This window comes from Lipophrys pholis, assembly GCF_963383615.2.
Source record: "Lipophrys pholis genome assembly, chromosome: 5".
Taxonomy (NCBI): Eukaryota; Metazoa; Chordata; class Actinopteri; order Blenniiformes; family Blenniidae; genus Lipophrys; species Lipophrys pholis.
The window spans coordinates 32,705,191-32,732,283 of NC_137628.1; the positions used below are offsets into that span (position 1 = coordinate 32,705,191).

Sequence of the window (27,093 nt, forward strand, 5' to 3'; positions counted from 1 at the left end):
AGACAGATTCACACGGTAGCTGCCCCAGACCTCGAACAAAGCAGACCAATTCGACTGGTGCAACTTCTATTTATTAAATCGGCACTGTGAAACTAAAAGGCAAAACAAACAACATTTCATTCCAATTTTAAAACCACTCCGTTACAAAATATCTTTCCATGTTCATTATACAAATTAATTTAATTTAAAAACACACTTGACTTTATTAGAAAACCAGACTATAATTAAAACCTCCATCAAATTAAATATTAATTACATTATACACACATAACACACTAGAAACATAAACAACTCATATTTAAACAGTTCCCACAAATAAACACCAAAACATACCTCACTCTGCTGATCAAGGGCGCTATTAAACTCTGCGGCAGCGTCAAGGACTTTCAATAGGAGCGTATGAGAAGAAACAAATAATAAACAACCGCAGAGACACCGCAGTTCAACCTACCGTGCTGTTCCAGGAATGAAGCTCAAATGACAACACACTTAAATACTTCCTGACACAGCACAACTTCCGGTCAGAAACAAAAGTTCCTCAACGAAGAACCCCCCCCCCCCCAAAAAAAAAAAAATTGTTAAATAATAATTGTGATTGACTGAAAGGGTAGCCAGTTACACACACCTATTGGCAATTTAGGATCACTATTTAACTACACCTGCATGTCCAGACCACACAGAGAAAACCCATGCACAGGTAGAACATGCAAACTTCACACAGGCTGGCTGGTATTTGAACCCACAGCGTTCTCACTGTGCGGCCAGAGCCCTGACCATCCTGCCGTGCAGCTCAGAATATCTTTCCATTGCTTGTTTCTTTGAGGTGACGACAATTTTTCTGGTGCCAAAAGATTTTTTTCAACCACATTGCATTTTCACAACAACAGGGCTGCACACAGATGGAAGCAGGTACATTTGCTCTTAAAACAGAAGATGCACAAGAAAATGAATGAAGTCATGAAGAAGTCAACACTCACAAACAAGAACTAAGTATAAGTTTGTAGTTCACTTTCACTGGACACTTCCTGCTACAAATTCTATCGAAATGTAACCCAATTCTCATGTGAAGGCTATGAGAGAAGGCCTGAGTTCATATTAACAAAAAGTAATGGGACACAACAACAGACTTATATACCAAAATGTCTGGACATTTATTATAAAACAAAAAATAAATTAGAGCAAGACAATTGCAACCAAGGGTTCTCTTAAAATGAAAAAACTATTTTACGCTAAACCGTTGAAAAAAATGAGGTTTAAATCTTATTGTCAACAGAACTGGTTTCACGGAACCTTTTTAACTCTTCGAACTCAAAATAATAATCCTTCACTCGAACAAAAACAATCTTCTACTTTGCCAATAAATCAAAATTCCTTGTAACTCTCAAGGTGCTTCTTTTATGAAACAAATCATCAATCAATGAAAACAACCACCAAAACAAGATAATTGAATGGTTAATCACACCACCCACCCCTCCACCCGGTACCACTGGCAAAAGGTTGGTGGCCGGCCTGTTTCGACGTCTGGGTCCGGTGAGGCCCAAACTTTCTGGCCGCTTCGCTCAAGGAGCTGCAAAATGATCGGTGCAGTACTCACAGGGGTTGGATGAGTGGGGTGTGTGTGTGTGTGTGGGGGGGTTTTCTGTCATGGAGGGAGAGCAGGGGGGTAGCAGGAACTGGGCAGGAGTCTTTCAGGAGTCTTTCTCCAGTAGAAGAAACAGCAGGACCGTTCCAAAACAGGTGGCAGGTTGTTGGCCTTCTTCTGCCTCTTTGGTTGCCACAGGAAATGCTTGCCTTAAGCCCACGATTGGTCGACTTGCAAACATTTGGTTCACTGGTGGAGCTTCTGCTGCTGATGCCTCTCTCACACAGACTGAGTGCAGGCACTTCACTTCACCTGCACCGCACCCTTAGCCCCGCCCCTTTCTGTTGGCTCCCTCCAATCAGCAGTTACAACACAATGTGGGTGTCAACCAAAACAAACTTCATCTCTGAACACCAGCAAAAGAAATCAAAAAGTTTTAGAACTGAAAACAACATAAAACAATAAAACATTGACAACAAACAACTCCTCAAAAAAAAGGTGCTTTTCAAATTTCAACCCAAAACAAAATATTTTTATTCACATATTCCAACTAATGTGTGGTATCTAATAATATCTAATAGGGTATTTTTACACAGGGCTACAGAAAGAACAAATGTTAGTGGGTATACTCAGTCCAAAGTACATACAGTCTCTTATCCTGCTCTGACTGCCCACGTACTTCCCTGTGGCATATTTTGTACGAAATTAGCTGATCCATTTGTTTCCATAACATCCTCCACCTCTGCTCTCAGAGACAGAGGAAAGTCCTGTTCGGCAGAGTGCCATGACACTTCCACTCTGCAGGAAAAGTAAACACCTCTAACCACTTACAGTGAATCTGTCATAAATCAACAGTAAAACAGTTCACAAGCATGACATCAGTCTTTAGAATGCAGAATCTGCTGGAAGGAAACAAGAGGAGGGAATGGAGAACACATACCTGACCTTAGGGGTCCTGAATGAAGTATACAGAAATTCATGGGCACATACATAGAATGAACTTGGTTTGCTAAGAATAACACCATGAGTGATATTACATGCAAACATCAGTTAATAAACGGGGTTTTATATGCATCATCGTTTCTTCATGGAGCAATTGGGTGGAGTTCTGAACCCCAAAAAGCAAAGCAAATAAAGTCAAAGCCTGAGAGAAGAACGAGCAGCTAAAATGATCAAGTGAAGTTTGTAAGATCTAAGAAGTTATAACACAGATAATATATTATAATAACGTTCCGTGGAGCCATTTGAGTAAATGTTTCTCACAAGTCATGTCACAACACAACGCCTATGATAAGCTCATTTTAACCTCCTTTTTAAATGTTTTCAGACATTTTATAAATCTGCTGCGTTTTGTACATTATTCTTTTCTTTATTCTATTCATTGATACATTTATAAACCATCTTCAATTTCAATTTCAATTTATTTATTTATCAGGGACAGTACAATATACATAGAAAGAATCTGACGTGTTGCACATAGAGTATGTAGCGCGACACTAATTTGCAACTCTGGTCCCTGGAAGAGCTTTTCAGAGGGTAAAAGAGGAAACAACAGTACATAGAACACCAAGATACATCAGACAAGCAGAAATACACAGAATACACAGAGTAATTATCTGATTTACAATTACATGTTATCATGAAACACATTCCCTCCCTCCCTCCCTCATTCACTGGGTTAGGACACATTCCCTCCCTCTCTCCTTCCTTCCTTCCCTCATTCACTCCTTCACTACAGTAAAACACATTTTTGCCCCCCCCCCCCCCCCCTCATTACAGTAAAACATAAAGGTAAACTACTTTCAGTGATAGTATGTTGTTATTGCATGACTATCGGACTCAATCTGTTAGTGAACCTGCTTTAATGTGTGTGTGTGTGTCAAATTTGTGTCATTTTATTTATACATGCAAACTTTTAGTAAATTGATCCAAAGTGTCTTCTTTGAAAATATCATAAAAGTTCTAGTATGGAGGATTGAATATTGGGACCACTATGACCTGGGCAGCTATGATCCAGACTACTATGATCCAGGCTGCTCGACCCGGGCTACCATGACCTTGGCTGGTATGATCCAGACTGCTATGACCTTATGACCTTTGTTGCTCTGATGATGGCCGGCCTGTGAACTGGGAGAAACTGCTGTTGCTGTTGTGGCACCAGAGCTGTACAGTAACCTTTCTGGAGGTCACAGTGAGTCCTTTGGGAGGACTCCTGTTAGCCCCACAGCTCCACAAGCTGCTCGGCTTCAGCAGAACGTGTCACTGTAGGTGTGGGCGGGGTGGGGGGTTGGGGTTGGGGTGGGGGAGGTCATCGTGTTGACCGGCTGCGGCCCAGCCTCAGCTGAGTCAGGGTCACCCGGTATTGATGGGCTGAGCTTTGGCTTTTAGAGGACATGAATAGTTAATTCATGGACACACACACACACACACACACACACACACACATACACACACACACACACACACACACACACACACACACACACACACACACACACACACACACACACACACACACAACTATACATATCTCATTGCATCTGTAAACTGGCTTTGTCCACACTGTCCCCCTTAATGGTGACAGGCACCGGTTGAACCTCGGTCTCCTGAAGTCCGCCACCATCATTTTGGTCTTGGTGGGTTTGAGGTGCAGGTGGTTGGAGTCGCATCATGCAGCGAAATCCACCATCACTTTCCTGTACTCCTCCTCCCGTCCACCACTTATACGCCCCACGATCACAGTATTGTCCACAAACGTCTGCATGTGGCAGGACTCCTGGTTATATTTAAAGTCCGATGTGTAAAGGGCGAACAGGACCAGAAATAGCAGAGTCCCCTGCAGGGCTCCGGTGCTGTTGACCACGGTGTCAGGCCTGCAGTCCCCCAGTTGTACATACTGAGGTCTGCCTGTCAGGTAGTCCGGTATCCAGGCCACCAGGCGGTCCACTATCCAGGCCACCAGGCGGTCCGCTATCCAGGCGGTCCAGTATCCAGGCCACCAGGCGGTCCGCTATCCAGACCACCAGGCGGTCCGGTATTCAGACCACCAGGTGTGTGTTTAGACCCATCTCTTTTAGTTTGTGTCCCAGGTTCGGGGGCTGGATGGTGTTAGAAGTGCTGGAGAAGTCCAAGAATGTGATTCTCACAGCACCACTGCCCCCGTTGAGGTGGGAGAGGGATCGATGCAGCATGTAGATGATGGCGTTCTCCACTTCCACCTTCACCTGGTACGAGTGAAGGAGGTCAAACCTGTTAAAGACTTTGTTTAGGAGGTTTGCTTTCTCCTCCCCTCTTCGTGCTGCAGCCGGTAGTCGTGTTCATTCCATACTACACCTCTTTCATGCTGTTATTCTGAAACTTCTGCTCCACCTTGCTTCTGTATTGCTCCTTTGCCTCCCTGGCTCAGACTCTGAGCTCTCCCTGTACTCGCCTAAGATCCTGGTCGGCTCGGGGTGGCACGGCTTGGTTGGTAGAGAGGTCGTCTCCCAATAGGAAGGTTGCAGGTTCAATTCCCATCTCTGCCTGCCTACATGCCGACACTGAACCCCAAACTGCCTGGGTGAATGCAGTGTGAGAGTGAGTGGTGGTCAGAGGGACCGATGGTGCAGATTAGCAGCCTCTCTTCCGTCAGTCTGTCCCAGAGCAGATGTAGCTACAGACGTAGTTTACCACCATCCAGTCTGGAGTGAATGAATAATGCAATGTAAAGCGTCTTTGAGTGTCCAGAAAAGCACTATATAAAACCTATGCATTATTATTATTATCCTGCTGATTGCTGTCTTTAAAGGCCTTCTTCTTGTGGTTCAGAAGGCCCTTGTTATCACTGGTGATCCAGGGTTTGTTGTTGAGAAAGCAGACTACAGTTCCTACTTTCCAGTACATACTTTCCCTACATAAGTTGATGTAGTCTGTGGCGCAGTCACCAGCCGCCTCCATGTCCTCTGACAGCCAGTTTGTCAATCTTGTTTGGTAGGGAGTTCACATTTTCTATGATCATTGAAGGTATCGCAGGCTTGTATTGCTATTTCCTCGCGAGCCATTTAGCCTTTAGCATAGCGTCAGATCTGCAGCCACAGAGAGGACCGCACCAGGGTGACACATTGCTCTCAGTTCATAGAGTTGTTTTCTCAAATAAACAGGTTTGTTTGTATGTTATAGTCCTTATCCATAGGATACAGCGTAAAAGTCTTAGAGCACATAGAAAATGTAGATAAAGTACATACATCTAGTGTGCAAAATACAGTACAAACATAGAAAAATTGAGAAAGCAGAGAAAGCTGCTGGAATCTGTTACCACTCAGACTATCAGACAATGGAGATTCAACACATCACTGCTCAAGGATCCACATTTTATCACATTCTTTAAAAAACAGTGGACATTCTTCTTTTTTGATTCAGTAAAGAAAATTAACCCATTGGAAGCCAATTTTTTCCCAGTATTGAGATCATCCAAGTAGTGTATCTTTGGTAGCGGTTATACAAAGTCAAAAATTTTTCGATAAGTACATGAACAGCGTTTTTTGAGTAGTCATATTTGTAACCAGTGGGATAATATGTTTTAATGTAAATTTTAAAAAATAAATAAATCTATTCACGTTTATTTGTTTGAAAAAACTTTGTTGACACATTTTTTAAGACATTTCCATTAATGTTTAGGAGGTGGTTTGGGTTTTTGTGGAAACTGTAACTGTGATGTGTCATCATCTGTTGACTCATGGCAGCTTTAGTGAAGAGAGAAGAGCGTGGTTGGTTAAAAGATGTGTATTCTCTGCTATTTGCAGCACTGCTCTACGCGACCATCTTTGGTAACGTCACCACCATCTTCCAGCAGATGTATGCAAACACCAACCGTTACCACGAGATGCTGAACAGCGTGCGCGACTTCCTGAAACTCTACCAGGTCCCCAAAGGCCTGAGTGAGCGGGTGATGGACTACATCGTGTCCACCTGGTCAATGACCAGAGGCATCGACACGGACAAGGTACCACCTCAGTCCTTCATCAGTTTCAATTAGTATTTTACAGCTTTCTTTATAAGTCCATATTAAACTATGTAGAATAGAAGCAAACCTTCTATAAAACCACCATTTCTGAAAGGTTGGACCAGATATATATACTGTATATATATATCCAGTATATATACATACACATACATACATATATATATACACACACACACACACACACACACACACACACACACATATATATATAATATATATATATATATATATATGTATATGTCGAGGCCCTCATTGGAATGCCGATCCAGAATCCGAGTGGAATTCCAATCATATATATCCAATTCAAAGATGTATATCTAATTCAAAATGTATGAAAATTGTTAGGAAGAAATAAAACTTATTTAATCCTACCATTTTCCCAATATTCAATTATCACATTTCATAATCATCCTGATAATTACTTATGAACAATAATATATTTGTTTCACTCTTGTTTGTCTCAGCTTTTCATTTATTTTTTGATTATTTTCCATTTTTACACAAGTAATTTGTCACAGTTTAATTGTTAATAATTAAGATGTTCATCAAGTGTTTTCTTTTTTTTAAATTGCATCTCTATTTGGAAAGGATAAATAAATACACCAGATTAGCAATATTAATAGAAATGAAAATAAATTGCATTCCAGTTCTGTGTGTTTTAAATCCAGAAGATGTGCAACATCGCCTTCAAGGCATATGGCTCAAAGACTGTATAGGCAGATATTGGATCAGTCCTCATTCGATCTTTGTAGTACATTCCTCTATTAACTTAAGTTTCCCATCAATTGTGATGGTGATAGTATCAAAGGGTACAGATTATCCTCCTTATGACTGTACATCCAGATGATGCTCCTATGTTCATTTGATGAGAACACTGATAGGTATATATGAACTGTGTACACAAACTGTGGGTGATCACCCACTACTTCCAGAAATATTCATAATAACCAGTCAGAAGTTAAATAAGTGAATTACAAAACAATAGTATCAGTGAGATCTAATAAAGTCTGCTCCTCTGGGGGCTGCAAATATAATCCAGTTGTTCCAAATTTGGTAGAATTTCTCCTGTTGAGTTCTTAATCAATAGGTCACTTTTTCTATAAATATCTCGAGAATAATTCCAATCCAGTCATAGAGAGTAGGTGAAATCGGACTTAACCATCTCCTGGTAATATTTCCCAAAAAAGAAATATGACCTTGGTACAGGGCATCAAAAGTCAGAGGAATGAGAGTGTTTTAAACCTGGATACACTTTCAGAATTCATCCAATTTAGGACAATCTGGAAAGATATGGTAGTGGTTAGCCATAGTCGAACTACATTGTCTCCAGCATGGCATATTTACATCTATATACTTTTCCTGACACCGTGTCTTGAAATATCTAATGATATTCTTCCAGCAATGCTTTCTCCAGTCCATGGAGGTAGATGTTTCCACCAGAAGGACCAGATACTGCCACAAGCCTCCTCAGGATTTGGGATCCCTGCTTCTCTTTCCCATTAGCCTTTAATATATAAAGTGTTACTATTATTGGCATGGGATGAGGTCGTGTACAGTTTGGAAAGTGAGTTCGGTGTCATTGTAATGGCATATTTAAGAATCTGTTAAAATTCTGATTTAATATCTGAAAAGTCAATTTACATTCATGATCAATATAAAATCATAATAACAGGTATCTATGGAAGCCGTTCCAGTTCCATGTTTGTCCCACATTACCTCAAAGCTGTGCACAGTGTCACTTTTAAAAAGTGAAAGGAATGTGGTGAGCCCATCCATTGTTCATGATTTTAAAGTTGAGTCGTGCCTGGTTAAAACTAAATCTGAATCATAAGGAAAGCATCTGAACATTATCAACGTTCAAAGTAACTCGCATCTACCAATCACCTTCTGCCAGGTTTGAAGAGTGTGAGTTAACCTCGGGTTCTCCATCTTTTCCAAATGACACATTAAACCCTTCTGCCCTATTACAGTTGGGATAGGGAACTGAATTGACAGATTAGATTCTACCTCCTTCCACTTAGCGGTTTACATTTCATTCATTCAATATAGAAGGGGAGCTATTTGTGGAGGGAGCATAGTAGTAATTTCTTAGACAAGGAAGACCCATTTCCCCACTTTCCTTGGCAAGTTGGAGGGTGACATATTTCAATCTTTCGTTTCTGACCCTGCCAAATAAATCTTGAAATCCACTGGTCCCACTTGCTGAATTGATCTTCACTGACCTCTCCAGACAAGTACCTAAAAAGGTAGAGAGGTTGGTGGAGCTTATTCATCTTGACTGCGCTTACTCTTGGAGTAACGCTTTATTATGGGGCGGCATGGCTCGGTTGGTAGAGCGGCCGTCTCCCAATTGTTGCAGGTTCAATCCCCATCTCTACCTGCCTACATGCCAAAGTGTCCTTAGGCAAGATACTGAACCCCAAACTGCCCTGATGAATGTAATGAGAGAGTGAGGGGTTGGAGGGGTTGGAGGGGTCGGAGGGGTCGGAGGGGCCGATGGCGCAGATTAGCAGCCTCTCTTCCGTCAGTCTGCCCCAGAGCAGCTGTGGCTACAGACGTAGTTTACCACAATCCAGTATGGAGTAAATGTATAATGCAATGTAAAGCATCTTTGAGTGTCCAGAAAAGCATGCTCTATTATTATTATTACTGATTTTACATTCCCTGCCTGTTGAAATGTTCTTGCAAGGTAACAGTTTTTATTAAAGCCGCACTCATATTACACATGAGTCACATGCGTCAGAGCAGGACCTAATTGGGCAGGTTGACATGACAAAAAAATACATTAAGTGGAGAGAGAAAACAAATTTTGATATGACGGCTGTGGGTCAGTGTGATTTAGTAACAGTAGAAAGAGAGGAGCGGTTTTACCATATGATCTGTTCCTGAGGAGGGAACAGAAGGAGCAGGTGAAGCCAGCAGGAGTGAGGAAGAGGGCCAAACTGAAGGGGGACTGCCACCTGCCATGAGGCCTGGCACATGGTGCCCTCCGAGCTGGAGATGTAAGGGTGTGGGGCATTTGAGCTAGAGGGCAGGTGAGGCAGCCACAAAGCGAGCTGCTGCTAAATTTAAGCTCCCTCCGATGCTCCAAGCTCTGGAGGAGGAGGAAGAGGCAGAGAGGCGGAATAGTAGTAGCACTTCAAATTCATTTTAAAAATTCTTCATTCAAATTTAACTTTTCTAATGTGTTAATGCTCCAGTAAGGTGTGAAGTTTAAAGCAGTCGAGAACAAATCTAGAACAGTCTGAAAATATAAAATCTAAAATGATCAAAATGGTTCAAAACGTAGAATAAAAAGAATTTAAAACACAGGAAATTCATATTTCAAACATAAGTTTATACATAAGTAATAAATCCACAGTGAATAGGCTAAGCCTCCACTACTGTATGTTCAGGTTCTAGTATAACCATAATGGTGGTACTGGGAGAGCTGCATATTCTCAGTTAGAATTGTACTAGACCACTAGAACAGTCTAACAAAACTGGACAAAGTCTCTCAAATGAAGTACGAAACATGAATCTGTAGTTTTCATTCAGCATCTTCACTGGGCTGCATTTCAGTGAGAAGAAACAAGGAATGCAATAACTAAAATGAACAAGATTTAACAAGATTTTAAGAGATAATAATAATAATAATAATAATAATAATAATAATAATAATAATAATAATAATAATAATAATAATAATAATAATAATACATGTGATTTATCAGTGTCAAGACAGCCAAGGTTACTGTACAATATGTTAAAAAGCAGTTAAAAACTAGTTAAAAAAATATTACTAGCAATTAAAACACAAAATCATTCAGGCTTTTGGACATTTCACTGCATTTCTGCTTTGGAAGCTTAATTGAAAACAGCATAATATTTATTCAGCTAGTTCAGGTTTTGTAAAAAAATGTATGTAATAAATGTAGACTTTATTTGGATATACTGGTACCTCATTCAACACATACTGTATGGAAACATTTATAGTTATTTTCGGTTTGTATGCTGTAATTTGACGACAGCCCACCTGACAACGTGAATTAAAAATCTTTTCCCTTAAAACAAATCTGCTTCAAGAAGATTTCAGATTTCAGATTTGGCTCCATTAACAAACATCTGTTGTCCAGGGCTGGTTAAAGCTTTTTAAAATTTGCAAACTTCATAAATGTTAACATTCACAGTGATTCTTACAGTTGGCTTTACAGGACTTGTTTTTCTTCTCTGTTTCTCGGTTTGAGGTTATTCCCAAACACAAGCATGATTAATTACAGATAAGGTTAGAGAGGAACTCTCTAAAGTGAAATGGCAAAAGGTTTTCACAAATGAAGCACTTTTCCATGGCTTGAGCAGTCCACAAGGTGCTTTACACCATTAATCATATTCACCCATTCACACTCACACTCACACATGCACTCACACACCAGCAGAGCCGGCTGCCGTACAAGGTGCTCAGTCTATCCAATGGGAACAATTTGGAGTTTAATGTGTTGCTCAAGAACACTTTGACATATGGACAGGAGGAGATAGGGAATCAAACCTACAACCTTCTGATTAAGAGACAACCACTCAATGACTGTGGGCAGCAGTGTCACAGCCTCATATCTATCCCTAGTCACCTCCAGATGTGTTCCTTTGTGTCTCTGCAAAGAAAGCTGAGGATTTCATGAAAAACTTTCTCTTAATATCTTTGAACAAAAAACCTGAACACAAACCAAATTGTGAGCTCCCTCATGAAGGAGCATTCATGAGGTTTCTGTGTGTTGATCCAGTATGTCTAGTAGAGCAGAACTGTCTGTGTGTGTGTGTGTGTGTGATGAGCTGTGAGCCTCATGTTTCATACAGGTTCTCCAGATATGTCCCAAAGACATGCGCGCGGACATATGCGTCCACCTCAACAGGAAGGTGTTCAAGGAGCACCCGGCATTTCGGCTGGCCAGCGATGGCTGCCTGCGAGCCCTCGCCATGGAGTTCCAGACCATCCACAGTGCGCCGGGAGACCTAATCTACCATGCCGGAGAGAGCGTGGACAGCCTCTGCTTTGTGGTGTCGGGCTCACTGGAGGTCATTCAGGATGATGAGGTGGTGGCAATTCTAGGTGAGGCGCCAGAAGTTTGACTTGATTAACATGAAGTGACCATAGTGATCACCTCACTTGATTCAGCTTTTAAGATATTATTCTTTCCCAAAGTTACACAAAAATATCACACTCAACTGTGGTAGAGGTATAACAGACAGAGCAGTAACACCAGTATGTTAGTATAATTAGTCTATCAATAGTAAACATTAACTGTTTTAGACCAGTTAAAACTCCACAAATTGAGATTTTAAATGTGATGATCAGCAGGGTTTTTATATGGACGTGAGCATCAACGCTGTTGAAACGAGTATGATGCCACTCACACACTCCAGATGTTCTAGATGTGGCTTTATTCACTTTTTTCCACAGCACAAAGACCCTGTCGCAGTCCAGAGGTGTCAGATCAGTTCAGAGAGCAGCTCCAAATTCTATCTTTAGTGCAAAGAACTATGGAGACGTTTGTTTCAAGAAACCCTTGCTTCTCTTCTCTGGGGTTCTCAGCTGCAGACGGGCACAGAGACACGGAGTCAGCTTTCCAGTTTTATAGCTCCACACCTCCACACCTCCACACCTCCACACCTCCACACCTCCACACCTTCACACCTCCACACACCACCTTCACACTGCTGCTGCTGCTGCTGCTGCTGCCGTCCCGGGCCAGCCAGCTCTTCTGCCATGCTCCGCTGTGTGTCTGCTGCTCAGTTGCTGTGCCGCTCGCTCAGACCCTGATGAGGCACAGACCCTCATCTTCTCCCTCCCGCAACATTTATGTAAATATGTCATGTAACGTCAATCAATTGGTGTTTTAAAGAAAAACCTTTTTATTGAAGCATTGTAATGAATTGTTTCTGATTTTCACTCATTGCTGGATCATCCTAGAGGCCTGAATATGGTGGGCTTGTTCACACTCTTGTACATTGTGCGGACTACCACTAACAAAATGTACATGAAGTACACATACACATGCATCAAACCATTTCCATTTCTATTTCTTTCAGTGTGCTCAGGGTCCTCATTAGCAAGGCATTATTTTTAATGCATGACGTTTAGGCTGCATGTTTTCAGCTGAAGGAAGGAGAGCATTCAGCCACTCAGAAGCAAACATGCTGAGAGGTGGTGGCAGAAGCTGTGAAGGCGGAGCAGGGCTGAATCAACATCCGTCAGAGTTGTAATGCAATCCACTTTGGGGTTCATGAAACCCCTCAGATCTTTAGCAGCTCCACATTAATCAGAAACACTCTGCAGAAAAACAAACAAAGCGACCAGCTGAGGTCTTTAATGACATGCACATGAAATATCACAGATTACTCAGAAGTACTGTTTTAAATGATGGAAGGTTCACAATTTCAAAATGTCAAAAACCAAACACTCTGATTTGGATCTGCCTCCCTTTGCAAACCACTCTGAATTTAGTGATGAGACTCAGCGTTTCATCGAGCCTCTGAACAAGATTGAGCCTGTCCTAACAGCTTGTAACAAGCAGCCTGAAGGACTTCTGTTTGTCGCTGTTTCAGACTTGACATCACAGCACAGTAGTACGATTCATATGTATATTACATTTCTGACTGTAGTTAATCATTATAATACGATGATGTTTGATGTGTTGCTGTGGTTCAGGACCCAAAGCCAGCACAAACTGAATGGGATGGATTGTGGATTATTACTGTCAATAAACAGTGAAGCCAGTCTCTTCACTCAGTATTTCTTGGTTTCACATCAACACAGGGATTTCCACTCAGCAGCTCAATTGCTCCCAAATTTATTTGAAATTTTTTTTTCCTTTAAACTATTTAGATTTTTTGATTTTGATTTGAAGTTTTTATTTTGAACATGTAAAAAAACTAAACAAAAACAGAACATAAACGATATAAAATAGTCAACACCATATGCGCCTGTGTTTTTAACATTTTCCTATTTCTTTTTATAAAAATCCAAGTGTTATAATGTTTTACAAACCCCAGTTGTTTTTATTGGCTTTGAAATTCTCTTTTTATGACATAAGAAAGAGCCAAAATACAAAATCTTACTCTCTTGTATCCATGAGGGGGAAGCTGCAGTTTCAGTTATTTGAAATGTCCCACTGTGAGTCTTTCTGAATGTTGTGGCACCTCTGATCTCTGTGGGGTTCAGAAGCAGACAAGTCCATCTCAGGGAGGAACTGCAATGAAGGAGGTCTGGACGGCTCAGATCAGCTGCTTGAAGCTGAGAAAGGAAATTGGCCTAAACCGGCTTCTCAGAAGATCTGATCCAAAGTGAAATTATGGCAGAGAAAACTGTAATTTTCATCAAAAGAAACTTAGTTTCTGATTATCCTGTGAGGACAGAGCTGTCTTGGAGAGTGTAAAACCCCGGTTCCACCGCACTCTCTGTACTAGGACGTTGCGGGGCGGGTTTTCGTGCGGTCCGACTGAAAAAGTTGTGGTTGGTACGGAAAGAAACTGCGACCACCACCTACGACTTTCCACCGCCCCTCTGTTGAGGTACCTAGCACCGAGGAACAGATCTGTGAGGAGGCTGACAACGCAGCCGTTTGCTGATTGGTAGTGACGATCGCCACTCTCCACTTGCTCGCAATATTTAAATATTTCATCGGCCCTAAACCCTTTGTTGTTGTTTACGTACGCTGTTTTGCGCTCACTGGTTGATTTGTTAACTGGGTTTATTGAAAGGTCGCCGCGCAACACAACATCACGGTCTTTTAACAAGGTGCAGACGCTCCTCTCAGTAACAGGAGAGGAGGAGATTCAGCAGACGCTGCTGTTTACAAAAAAAGAAAGTTTGTGCTGTATAGATCGACTCGGACAGCCGCGGAGTTGTAAAGCCGGCCGCCGCTGGCCGTTTCCGTGTTATTCGCTCGACGCGTCTCCACGGCTTAAATGTCCTGAACCCAGAGATCAGATATGAAGCCGTGAAACATGACCTTAGTGAAGCATGGTCAAAACATGCATCTTACAGGCAGGACAATGTTGTATTTTTGGACATTTCAAGCAATTTTGCACCTGTTAGCATTGTTTGAAATATGAAGACTATACTCAAATTGCTTTGAAAAATGTACATACAACAATACAACAACGGGAGGATTAGGAGCTGTACAAAATTAGAATTAGTTTATCACCCATGTTTGAAGCATCCATAGAGCTACAGCGGTGTGTGTGTGTGTGTGTGTGTGTGTGTGTGTGTGTGTGTGTGTGTGTGTGTGTGTGTGTGTGTGTGTGTGTGTGTGTGTGTGTGTGTGTGTGTGTGTGTGTGTGTGTGTGTGTGTGTGTGTGTGTGTGTGTGTGTGTGTGTGCGTGCAGGTAAAGGTGATGTGTTTGGTGACGTGTTCTGGAAGGAGATGACGCTGGCTCAGTCGTGTGCTAACGTCCGGGCGTTGACCTACTGCGACCTCCACGTCATCAAACGGGACGCGCTGCAGAAAGTCCTGGAGTTTTATTCCAACTTCGCCAACCACTTTGCCAGAAACCTGGTGCTCACCTACAACCTGAGGAAGAGGGTGAGTCAGTGAAGCCATCCTGAAGAGATGGATGATGAACTCATCCAGATTCATTACGATTTCATTATTCATTTCTTTCTCTTTAGGATCTTTGTGGAGTTTTTCCATGAATTCCTAAACTTACACATGAAAGAAATGAGTTGTAAACATTCATCTTCAATCTTCTAATACAAACAAAAACACATCAACCACGACACTGTCAGCAACTTACAGCAGATTCAAGTTTTTCTAACATAAAATGGATAAAATATTGACTCAGACAAGACAGCTGCAATGGAGGACACAGACTCAGGGTATAGATACATGACCTTCTTTTGAAAGCATCCAATCCGTCAGGTCCCTGTGGAGTCTCTGCGAGTTCTCAGCCAGGTTTCTGTCAGGACTCTCTGCTCTGACAGACGAGGCCAGTGTTAACATGTTCTGTGTGTTGTACTTATGAACCAGTGACTCACCTTTTTGCTTCCTGCACTCACTGAATCTCGAACGTTCATGGAGTTAAGATAAGCAGGTTTAAGGTAGATATACCATAAAGGCCCAACGTGACATATATGTCACATCACAGATCTTTGACATTTACTGGTATTATTAAAAAATAAAAATAAATTTAAAAAAAACATCAGAAATGTATTCTATGTAGTCCACTTGGTATGTGGGATATTGCACATACGTTTCCTTTAAGGAGAAATGTGTCCGGGTCTTTATGAGTTAAAATTGACTTTATGTTGAGATTGTAATGATTTTCCGAACTAACTGTTTGATCTTGCAAAAATATAGACAATTCCATTACATACACTGTGACCACAACAATGAAAAAGTTTGAAGTGTAAATTTTATTATGGTTATTTATTATATTTATTTACCATGGTTATTATAGCAATATTTTAACAGCCTGGCCCACTCAGGATGAAACTGGACTGTATGTGGTCCCTGAAGTACATTAAATCTTATTTAACAATTATCTTGTATACATCTTATACACGTACATATGTATATATGTATTAATATTGTATACATCTTGTATTAGTTCAGTTATGTGCTTTTAAATAACCAGAACATATTCGGTGTTTGGTTCGTTCAATATCAACTGGTCCTACAATTTGTCCTTGTGACCCGTCCCTCCGAAGAGAGGACACCTGTCTTCAGGGGACACTTGCCATTGGATTATAGGGCGTATCGGTTTTGCTGTATCGTCTCAGAGGAACATACGGTATTTTATTTCAAAAAGTTGGCCCAGTTTCTAAAGACTGAACTGATACACAGGGTTTACTATAATCCGTCTTTCAATTTTTTTATTTACAAGTACCATAATATTCTGTGGAAAGAGACAAACAATAAAAACCAGACTGGCAAACTGGTCTAAGGTTTCTTCCTGTTAGAGGAGTTTTTCCTTTCCACAGTCGCAAATAAATCTGCTTGCTCGTGTGGATTTGTTGGGTTTTTCTCATTTCTCTGTTAAAAGCCCCTTGAAATGACTGTGTTGTATTTGGTGCTATATGAATAAAGTTGAATTGAAAGTTGAGTTGAAAATTAACATAAACACTGTAAACCTTTTTAAACATTTTTCAAAACAGCGTTTAGTATGTATAATATGGCCCCTTGCTTGATGTAAAGGAAAATGTTCACGTTTATATTGGGCAATCAGAGTTAACAAGGTTTCATCATTGTAAGAAAACAAATAATGAAGAATGTGTTGAGAAAAAATATGTTTTGTCTAAAAATGGGGGGAGTAAAATGATTGATTAAAGGTTCTTGTGGCTTATGGGATTAATGGATGTTATTCTATGGATGCATCAGAAGGTCTGGGTTCAAAAACCGGCCGGGCCTTTCTGTGTAATGTTTGCATGTTTTCCTCACATGTGTGCGTTTTTTCTCCGGGTACTCCGGTTTTACCCCGCAGTCCAAAATCATGCACGTGATGTGAATTGGTGACACTAAATTGCCCCCAAGTGTGAATGTGGGTGTGTGTGGTTGTCTGTCTCTGTGTGTTTGTCCTGCGATGGACTGGAGTATGCCCAGCGAGGGCATGGATACATCCTGCCCTCGTTCACAGTACTCTGGGATTGGCTCCAGGACCCTGCGACCCTGAACAGGATCAGTGGTATGGATGGATGGATGGATGGATGGATGGATGGATGGATGGATGGATGGATGGATATTCTCGAGAGAGGGTTTTTTTCCCCAAGTACTTACTCTTACTCAAATAATTGTTTTGAATGCTCACACTTTACTTGAGTAAATTTACCTTGTTCGTGCCTCGTTACAGCAAATAAGTTTGAGTTTTGCTAAGAGAAAAAACACAGTCATAAGATCTGTAATGAAATCAAAGCTGTTGGAGAAAAAAAAAAGCAACAGAAGAGGTTAATTTCAATTTAATTTCTATAGCGGTAAATCCAACATGGTCATCACAACATGCTTTTACAGAAAAAAAAAACAATTCCATGCGAGCAAGTAGAGGACATGGTGGAAACAAGAAACCTCTGAACAGAAGGGAAACCTGCAGAACCAGACCCCCCGCCCCCTCTCTGCTGTATAACGATGGAAGCTGTAGTGTCTTGTTCTGCTTGGCTGTGCATTATTGATACTTGTTGAGGTAAATGGCCTACTGAAGCTCTCATCTCAACCTTTAAATTGCCCCATCACCACACACTCAGCAGCACACATGATAGGTATCCACCCTGAAACAAACACTGAACAAAAATATAAACGCAACACTTTTGTTTTTGCTCCCATTTTTCATGAGCAGAACTAAAAGATCGAAGACTTTTTCTATGTATGCAAAAGACCTTTTTCTCTCAAATATTGTTGACAAATCTGTCTAAATCTGTGTTCGTGAGCACTTTTCTTTTGCCGAGATAATCCATCCCACCTCACAGGTGCAGCAGATCAACATGCTGATTAGACAGCATGAATATTGCACTGGTGTGCCTTAGGGTGGCCACAATTAAAGGTCACTCTGAAATGTGCAGTTTTGCTTTATCTGGGGGGGGTCTGACCAGACATGGAGCATGATTCGCCTCCCCCAGTGCAACACATCTCCGTCACATAGAGTTGATCAGGTTGTTTTGTGTGGAATGTTGGTCCACTCCTCTTTATTGGCGGTTCTAAGTTGCTGGATGTTGGCAGGAAGTGGAACACACTGTCGTCTACACCGATCCAGAGCGTCCCAAACATGCTCAATGGGTGACATGTCCGGTGAGGATGCTGGCCCTGCAGGAACTGGGATGTTTTCAGCTTCCAGGAATTGTGTCCAGATCAACATGAGGCCGTGCTTCATCACGCTGCAACATGAGCTGATGTTCGTGGATGAACGGCTCCACAATGGTCCTCAGGACCTCCTCACTGTACCTCTGCTTTCAAAATATCACTGAAATCACCTGTGTTCGTTGTCCATAACATATGCCAGTTGTGGCTTCTGGCTTCGCTACTGTGCAGACGTGTCCTCTTTGCTCTCTGTTTCGCGTTTCGCTTATTCCCTTTTCTTCCTGATCTTTTTTTCTTTTTCTATTTCCCTTCTTTTACATACAAGAGAGCATTTTAAAGAAATACGTTTATGTTTCTGTCAACATAATACTTATTTTGAAAGCTGATAAGAGAAACAAAACTTTACTTGGGACACAGGACTTTTTTCTCTCAACCAGCAACCTGAGGAATCCTACAAACAGTCTGGCGAAAGAATGTCATCCAGCTGCAAGGACTGTGCCAAACTGGCTGATAAGGTGAAGCAGCTCGAACAAAAGATTGAATCGCTGCGTGAAATACGTGAAAGTGAGGACTTAATTGACTCTGTGGTGGCTAGTGTACATGGAGGAAATGTCATTGGACAGTCACAGATTGTACTGCGTGGGAATACTTCTGATGCTGAGCACCGCACCTTCGACCTGGCTACAACAATTCTTTGTATTTGTCTCAATGTGACCGAAATACTGCTGAGGCTCCAAACGTTTCTTACTGAAACAGCATCGGCGCCACTCCTAAGGCTTCGACTCCAGCCCGGACCTGGTCTGATGTTGTGCGTAACAAAGGCAAGTCCAGGAAGAAAACAACCAAGAGGCCTCCTCCACCGACTCCTCCAGCTGAAACTCCTCTGCAGAACCGGTACGATCTCCTGGCTCTGAGTGAAATGTGTGATAACACGGAGCAGCCAGGACTCAGGGACGCTCATCACTCAACAAGCAGGAAACACAAGCAGGTTTGTAAAAATAACCCTAAAACCACAACTAAACCAAGGGCGAGGAGAAACTTAAGAAACTCATCAAGTTCCTTTTCAAGTCTTGACCTGCTGGACACTCGATCACCAGGCAAGTCTGAATGAGAAAGACTGAAAATCTCACTGTGGCCGACACAACAGTGCCGGAGCTGACGGCGATGTTCCCCACCGTTTTGCCTCTTCATCCCAGCCACATGAACATCGTCATCCATGCGGGCTCCTTCCACATACTGCAGAGCAAGACTGGTTCTGAGGTCCTGAAAAACGCCTTTTATTACTAATGGAGACTCTGAAGGAGTTTAAGCCCCAACATGTTTTCATGTCAGGCCCCATTTGAATCTTTCTCTGGTCTCTCAGCCTTGAACACGTGGCTGACTTCAACATGCTTCTCCAATGGGATAAAGTTCATGGACAACTTCAACCTGTTCTGGAACTGTAAGGACCGCTTCAAACCGGACGGGGTTCATCTGAATATCACTGGACTCAGACTGCTCGGCGCCAAGATACGTCATGCTCTTTGGATAACACACTCAAACAGGAGCATGACCATAACTACCAAGGACACTGCCACTAACAGAGACTAAGGATCCACCGCTCTCCTCTCCGGTGTTCCTGTGCCCCAGAACAACCAGGGGACCAGAAGGACCTCTCTGCCCCAGTCCAGGACCCAGAAACCCCTCCTGCCCCAGTCCAGGACCCAGCACCCCCCCCTGCCTTCCCGTATCACATCTGTATGAGAGAGACCCCCTGCTGCTTTGTTTAATATAGCGGTGATCTCAACCAGCCAGCAGCGTGGTCCAAAGCCTCTCAGTAAGAACAAACATACAGTTCCTATCTAACCTGACAACAGGTGTGTGTCAGCCTCAGTGTGAACCCAGTGTGAACCCAGTGTGAACCCAGTGGGACTCATGACACTACAATCTGGTTTACTTCATGTTTGGTCTCTGTCGGGCAAGTCACTTTTAATTAATGATCTTATTACTGAGGAAAAAATTGATTTCTTGTTTTTAACAGAAACTTGGTTAAATGAAAACAACAGTGCAGCAGCTCTCATTAAATCAGCTCCTCCACCCTTCAGGAGCTCCTCCACTCGTCAGGAGCTCCTCCACCCTTCAGTTTTATCAGCGAGGTCAGAGTGTTGGAGAAAGGAGGTGGAGGAGCTTCTTGGTATAACGATACGTATCAATGCAAAGAGCTGTCGTATGGAAGGTTTGACTCTTTTCAAAATGTTGCTCTTCAGGTCAACTCTTCCTGTTGGGCAATATGAGCAACCATCTCCACACCACCCAGATACACACCACCACCACCACCCAAATACAATGCAAACTTCTTCCATGACTTTAGCAACCTGCTGTCTGCTGGATGTATTGATTAGGACTGTCATGATCCTGCTCTCTCCCCTCCTGAGAGTATTCACTCCTCCCCTCCTGTGTTCACCTTAGCTCCACCCCTGTGTTTTCCTGCTTGCTCCTCCTGGCCACAGCTGTTTGTAATTTGCCATTAGTGTCAGTATTTAGTTCCCCTCTCACGGAGCTCTTGTTGCCAGTTCGTCTGCGTTCTTCTCACCAGCCGTACCTGCTGTTATTCCTCGTGTCTCCTTTGTGCTCTGACCTGCCTGATTTCTCCGCCTGGATTTCCTCCTCCGTTGTGTTCACACCTGGCATTAAACTGGATTTTGAGTGATCAGATCAGAAGTAGTGGACCCTGCCAAAGACACTTGTTCGTATCATGCTAACCACTGATTTGGATTGTATTATTACCTCTAGCTTACTTACGCTGGACGGTATCCCCTGCCCAGGCCACTATAAGCTCTGGACCTGGGCTTAAAGTCTTTGCAGACCCCCACATGTTCTTTTCCATAGTTCTTTGAAAGTTGGAAAGTTTTAAAAAAACAACACATTCTCTTAAACAAAAATATGGCGCACACTAATAAGTTATTAATTATGGTGTACATTCCTGTGGCGCCACCGTCCCAGGATGCATTCGTAACAAATGCTGTTCACAGTACAAAGTCTTTGTGGTCAGATGCCTCACCACCTCGGGAAGTGGTCTTAGTGAAATCGCTCTGTTGCCTGTTGACACTTGTCTTTAGGACCTGCCACATGTGATCTGGTCACCTGAAATGCATGTTAATGCCAGGTGTGAACTGGCCCTAAATGTGTGTGTTCTATGATGTACTGCTCACCTGTCCAGGTGCTGCCAGCCTTCTTGGGCCAGCACCATGCAATCTTGAGTCGGATAAACAAGCTGGACGAATTCTTTGTTTTTACTGGAATTTGTGGGCCTAACTATCAGACCACACAGTACCAGTTTTCAGCTTTTGTGAGGGCTTAATTTTGAAGCTGAATAGAAAACTGGCTAAAGTTGGACCAGAACCACGTTTCGACTGATGAGATTAACTCAAATGTCGTTCAGTGTCAAATGCAGCACAGTCAGTTTCATATTTAGTTTTCTGCTTGTTGAACTTGGGTCTGCTGCTCTGTTCGCTTTGAAGAAACTGGTACTGGTTGAATATCATTGGTTCCCTCATGCTTCTTATTCCTGCTGATAGAAATGCTGCTCTGGCTGCACAGTCCAGCTTCAAGCGATCAATATCTGACCGTCTGTTCATCACCACATTGCCACTGCTTATTAAAAAGACTGTCCGATGGGATCAGATGTGTAGGACCTCCACACCTGCAAATCTTCTGCTCACCCTCCTTCTTGAGGTCTTTCCTAAACTCAATTTAAAGAACAAATGTTTAAAACGTATGTGCACTTGGCTTGTTTTTTTTTTTTTAATGTTTTTAGGATTGTGATCTATTTATGTCTTGATCGTTTTTGCTCTTATTCTCTGTAAATTGACCTTGGGTCAACTTACAACTTAAGGCACCTCAAAATAAAATTGTACTACATAAAGTATTATTATATTAATTGTTTTCTGAAAAATATTGAATTTCGTTATCTTGAGCTGTGTACAAAAACACCAACTTCTTTTAATCATTTTAATGTAATCCTACCACATTTCATTTTAACTAAAGAAAATGATATTATGATGTACAAAAATGTTTATTATACTCCACAAATGTTGGATCCTAGCCCTTGTATTATCTATATTATTCTATCACCCTGTCACTATAAATCAAGTTATCAGATAGGATTTAGAATTTTGGACGAATGCAAATATCTTCGAATATTCAGAACACAAATTGCATGTTGTAAATTAAGCGATTAGCATAAAATCCTCATTGTTTTATGGTACAAACAGATCAGCTGTAACATGCTGATCGACTACAGAAAATAGTGCCTTCGGTTACAATGAAAAGAAACACAGTGGTAAACATTCTGCGACGCTCATATTGTGGAAAGGTCAAATTTAACATTTGCATATATTTTATCGCTGTAAAGATTCTTCATTCAATAAATCGAGCCGTTGAAATGAATTTCAGATGTATGAGTTATGCCTCGTTTCTGATTTCAGGCTTATTATAAAAAAGTGATGCAGATTTTCTTTCTCGACAGATTATCTTCAGAAAGATCAGTGACGTGAAACAAGAGGAGGAGGAAATGCTGAAGAGAAAGAATGAAGCACCACTCAACCTGCCTCCGGACCACCCAGTTCGACGGCTATTCCAGCGTTTCCGCCAGCAGAAGGAGGCTCGCCTCGCAGTCGAGCGGGGTGACCTTGAGAAAGGTGTCAATCACGTGGATCCACCACGCAGTCCCGAAATTCTGGAGTCCACCAGCATCTCCATGGTAACAGAGAGCCAGGCAGTGCCGGCCACCTCCTCCTCCCCATCCACCCCATCCATCACCTCCAGCCGAGTTATGCTCCATGCTCCTCTCTGCCAAAATGGTAATGTGATCCACCACAAACCTGGAGAAGCTCCCAAGGCTAAAGGCTGGGGCCGGTTCAAGGAGTCGGTGGTCAAAGCAGAGTCGTGGAGCAGAGTCTCTAAGGCAGAATCAATGGAGACACTGCCTGACAGAACTAAGTGTCACGTTGAGATGTCTCTCAAAAAAACAGACTCCTGTGACAGCGGCATCACAAAGAGTGACCTCCGCTTAGACAACGTTGACGACGCAAGAACACCCCAGGAGAGGAGTCCGGTCCAGTCCGATGAAAAGACAGTCTTCTCTCCAACACCGGAGCAGATTATGCAAGCTTCATTCCTCGATCTGAAACAGGAATTAAAAGGCAACATTAGCTCTCTGAACTCTCGCATGAGCGTTCTGGAAACTCAGCTGGGGGAGATGCTTCGACTCCTCAAATCCAGGAAGTCCTCAGGCTCTGTTTTTGACAGTTCTCGTCCACCGTCTCCTGATTCTGACAAAGAAAATTTCTCCTAAGCTGGACATGATGGGCTCCCTCCACAGGAATCAATGTTCAGCCTACATGCAGCCTGTGGGGCACGTCTCATGATGACTGTTGGTTATGATGTCACACAAAAAGCTGTTTGGGGTGTAACACGATGAACCTGGAACAAAAATAGAACAAACTTTTACTTCAAGACACTCAGTGACGTCACAAAGGTACCTTCTGTGCTAAGGAGGGTTTGAATCTTCAGACATGATAATGGCAATAATACTAGATGGCTTTATGTGGATGTTTTTTAACATGACTTTGGCACTGTGAAGATGGAAATGAGGCCATAACTGAGGCTTTCCGCCCTTTTCAAGTGAAACAAAAACAGTCTAGTAAAAATGCAGAGAGATTTTTCAGAGTGCAGATGGGAGCTTTGACTTTCGCTTAATAGCAACCGATAACGTGAGCCACTGAGCAATGCTCTGTGATTGGTTGCTGAGAACATCCTTCGCCAGACTGAGTTTAAGCACAGCTTCTGAAATAGTACAACTTTGTTAACCAGAAGAAAATCAGAAGCAGCTTGGTTTTAAATTAACTGCTCAAATTAAGCAACTATTTCTCCAGAAATATTGGAACTCATCACAAAGAAACTGACAGAACGATGTCTCGTTCATGAAGATGGAGTAAGTTGAGGTCTGGAAGCAGAAGCATTTTTATATCCAGAATTAATGAAACAGTTATTGAGCACATTCTATATGAAGATCTTAACGTGTCTGATGTGGTCGAATTAATCACAATGACTGATATTTGGAAGTAACTGTTTTTCTTTTTATCTAAATGCATGTTTTGAAGCTTCTGCTGGGTGCTTCCAAAATGAAAAAGCTGTCTAAGTCACTTTAAAGGATTTATATAATGAACATGTGATATTTTATATCTCTGCGTGGCTCAATACATCTGATGCATCTGAATAATGGTGAAATCAAGTGCAAATATCTTAACTTTCAGTAAATATATACCCTTGGATTCAGGTGCTTTTGACTGCAAATTAATGATAAATAAAAAAAATAGTTTTATTATAGACTTGGTAGGGTTGAGATGCAGCTGCAGTTCAGAAACCTTTATCAAAAATACACACCTATGTTGCTTTAGTTTTTTATTTTCTTTTTCTTTTTACAAATGACAATGATTCCAAATTCTGCAAGACAGTGTTTTAATGTCAAATAGAAGGTTACACTTTACTACCACCCACCCCAATATCATGGCGGGTGGAAACAAACAACAGAAGAAAAAACAGAGGCGACACTTTAAAATATGCTTCAACACAACTTTATTGGTTTAAAAAAAAGAACAATCCAAAACAACGTCTGACTAACAATGATTGTGTGTACATGTTTAAAAGAACCAGCAGAACTACATACTGTAGGTCAGGGTTCCCCAATTCCAGGCCTGGAGGGCCGGCGTCCTGCATGTTTTAGGCTTCTCCCAGTTGTGACACACCTGAATGCAATAAGGGCCTCATTACTTGGCTTTTTTAGAAGCTTGACGTGTGCTGAAGCTGGGAGGAGCTAAAGCGTGCCGGACACCGGCCCTCAAGGCGCTTGGAGAACCCTGCTGTAAGTGCTCCAAAAAAGTTTGTTTTGGCCTGAAAACACTCAGAATTGTTTTAAACTCTGCGCGTGTCTATCTCCAGCCCTGACAATGAAGTGGATGAACACTGAAATTATTAATCCTTCCTGGATTGCTGGAAATGGTGATGCTGCTCTCCAAACGTTGCAACCAGACTAACCAGCTGAATCATAGTTATGCAGATGACCCCCTGTGCTGTGGTCCATCCAACCTATATTTTGTCATTAACTATTCATTTTTATTCAAAATAGCTTCTGATGTCAAGATTAACCGGATTCAACATGTGTTTATGAGCCATAATGGATCAATGCTGCTGAAAACAAAGATAAGCTTGTTTTAAAGACATGAGCAAAAGTATTACTGCTTCGAAACATGAATGAAAAATACGAGATGCCAATGATAGGTTTCTCAGGTCTTTTTTCACTGTCTTCCTGATACATTTAACCTGAAATTATGGAAAATTCCCTTTTGAATGGTTTTTAACAGTAATATGTGTTCACAAAGCCTGTTTATGGGGGGGGGCCCAGAAGAGAAGAAAGTCTGTCATCTCCCTCACTGCTCCACTTTTTAGTGAATTTGTGCTCATACAGGCGAATCAGAGATTTCCCCTTCATGATGACATGCAGGAAAATAACCACTCCCTATGGTAGTGGATACTCACTTTGACCCTCCTACAAGGAGATGAGCCCTGTTGTCTAAAATTACGAGCAGGTGCCATTTTTTTCACCTGGCACACTACCAAAAAACAGACATGTAGTAGGTGTGGACAAACACAGCTCAGAAACAGCCTGTTCTCAGTAAAGCTCACGAGAGGGACTTTAAGGCCACATACACACGAGCTAAAATGATCTTTTTTCTCCTCGGGGTTCTGAAAAAGAAATTGCGTCCACACCTCACTATGAACACGGCTGAATACGAGGCTTCAGGGCATGTAGTACATATGCCAGGCCTTTGGGGGCGCTATGACTCACCAAACACACCAAAAGTGCAGAAGAAGACAGGGAGCACATAGAAATTTAGAAGTAGACTCCTGTTAATAGACCTATATAACTCTGAGTTATATAGGTCTATGCTCCTGCTCCTCGTCCTGCTAGCATCTGTAGCTTCTGCAGCGCCACCTGGAGCTTGTAGTTTGTGATTGTTGTGCTTATTAGATGACATGCAGTGGGGGGGGGGGCGATTATGTCATCTTTTTTCACAGATGATCGTCTTTGCTGTCTTTGCCAGAGGACCTCACAACCGAGCTGGGGTTTTAAAATGTCCCCACTCTTGGACGCGTGGTCTCCTGAAGCTCCGCCACTGCGGAATATCGGCCAAAAATGGTGCGTTTATGGGAACAGGCGTTCTCGTGGGAACAGCCCCTTAGGCTGACTGAAAATCAGGACCAAGGTTGATTCCGGGAAATACACTTTGAATGCAATGTTGTTATATATATATATGTATGTATGTGAAAACGGTGAAAAACTGTACAATTATGGGACCTTTAACTTTTTTACATTTTGTGAAAGTCAAACATTGGAAACTGCCTTTATCAAAGAAAAAAGTGCTTCCACTCCTCAGCTGTGAGGTTGCAGTATAATATATAAATTCCATGTTGAGAGACAACAGCTTAAGTACAGCGATCTTAACAATCCACCAAGCCGACGCTCCTGAATCAGAAAACTGGCTTGTGATTGTTTCAATTCAATTCAATTCAAAATACTTTATTTATTTTCAGCCCCCAACTTGGGGTTGGGGTCTGTGTGAGTGCCGGCAGGGAGACAGCAGGTCAGGCTTGGCTGAGCATTGAGGAGAAAGGACTGCTCTGGGGACAAAAGTTGCCCTCCTCCTTTA

General features: G+C 42.1%; 1 protein-coding gene across 1 annotated transcript in view; it reads left to right on the top strand.

The window, feature by feature from the left end:
* Window positions 1-23,678, top strand: part of LOC308110066 (voltage-gated delayed rectifier potassium channel KCNH1-like) — a gene marked incomplete at both ends in the record, with an annotated part of 53,918 nt that extends 30,240 nt beyond the window's left edge. Inside the window, 4 exons of the mRNA XM_080464120.1 lie at window positions 6,364-6,563; window positions 11,415-11,667; window positions 14,946-15,142; window positions 22,851-23,678. Coding sequence (XP_080320246.1) covers window positions 6,364-6,563; window positions 11,415-11,667; window positions 14,946-15,142; window positions 22,851-23,678 — 1,478 coding nt within the window. The remainder of the gene's footprint in view (window positions 1-6,363; window positions 6,564-11,414; window positions 11,668-14,945; window positions 15,143-22,850) is intronic.
* Between the last annotated feature and the right edge of the window lie 3,415 nt (window positions 23,679-27,093).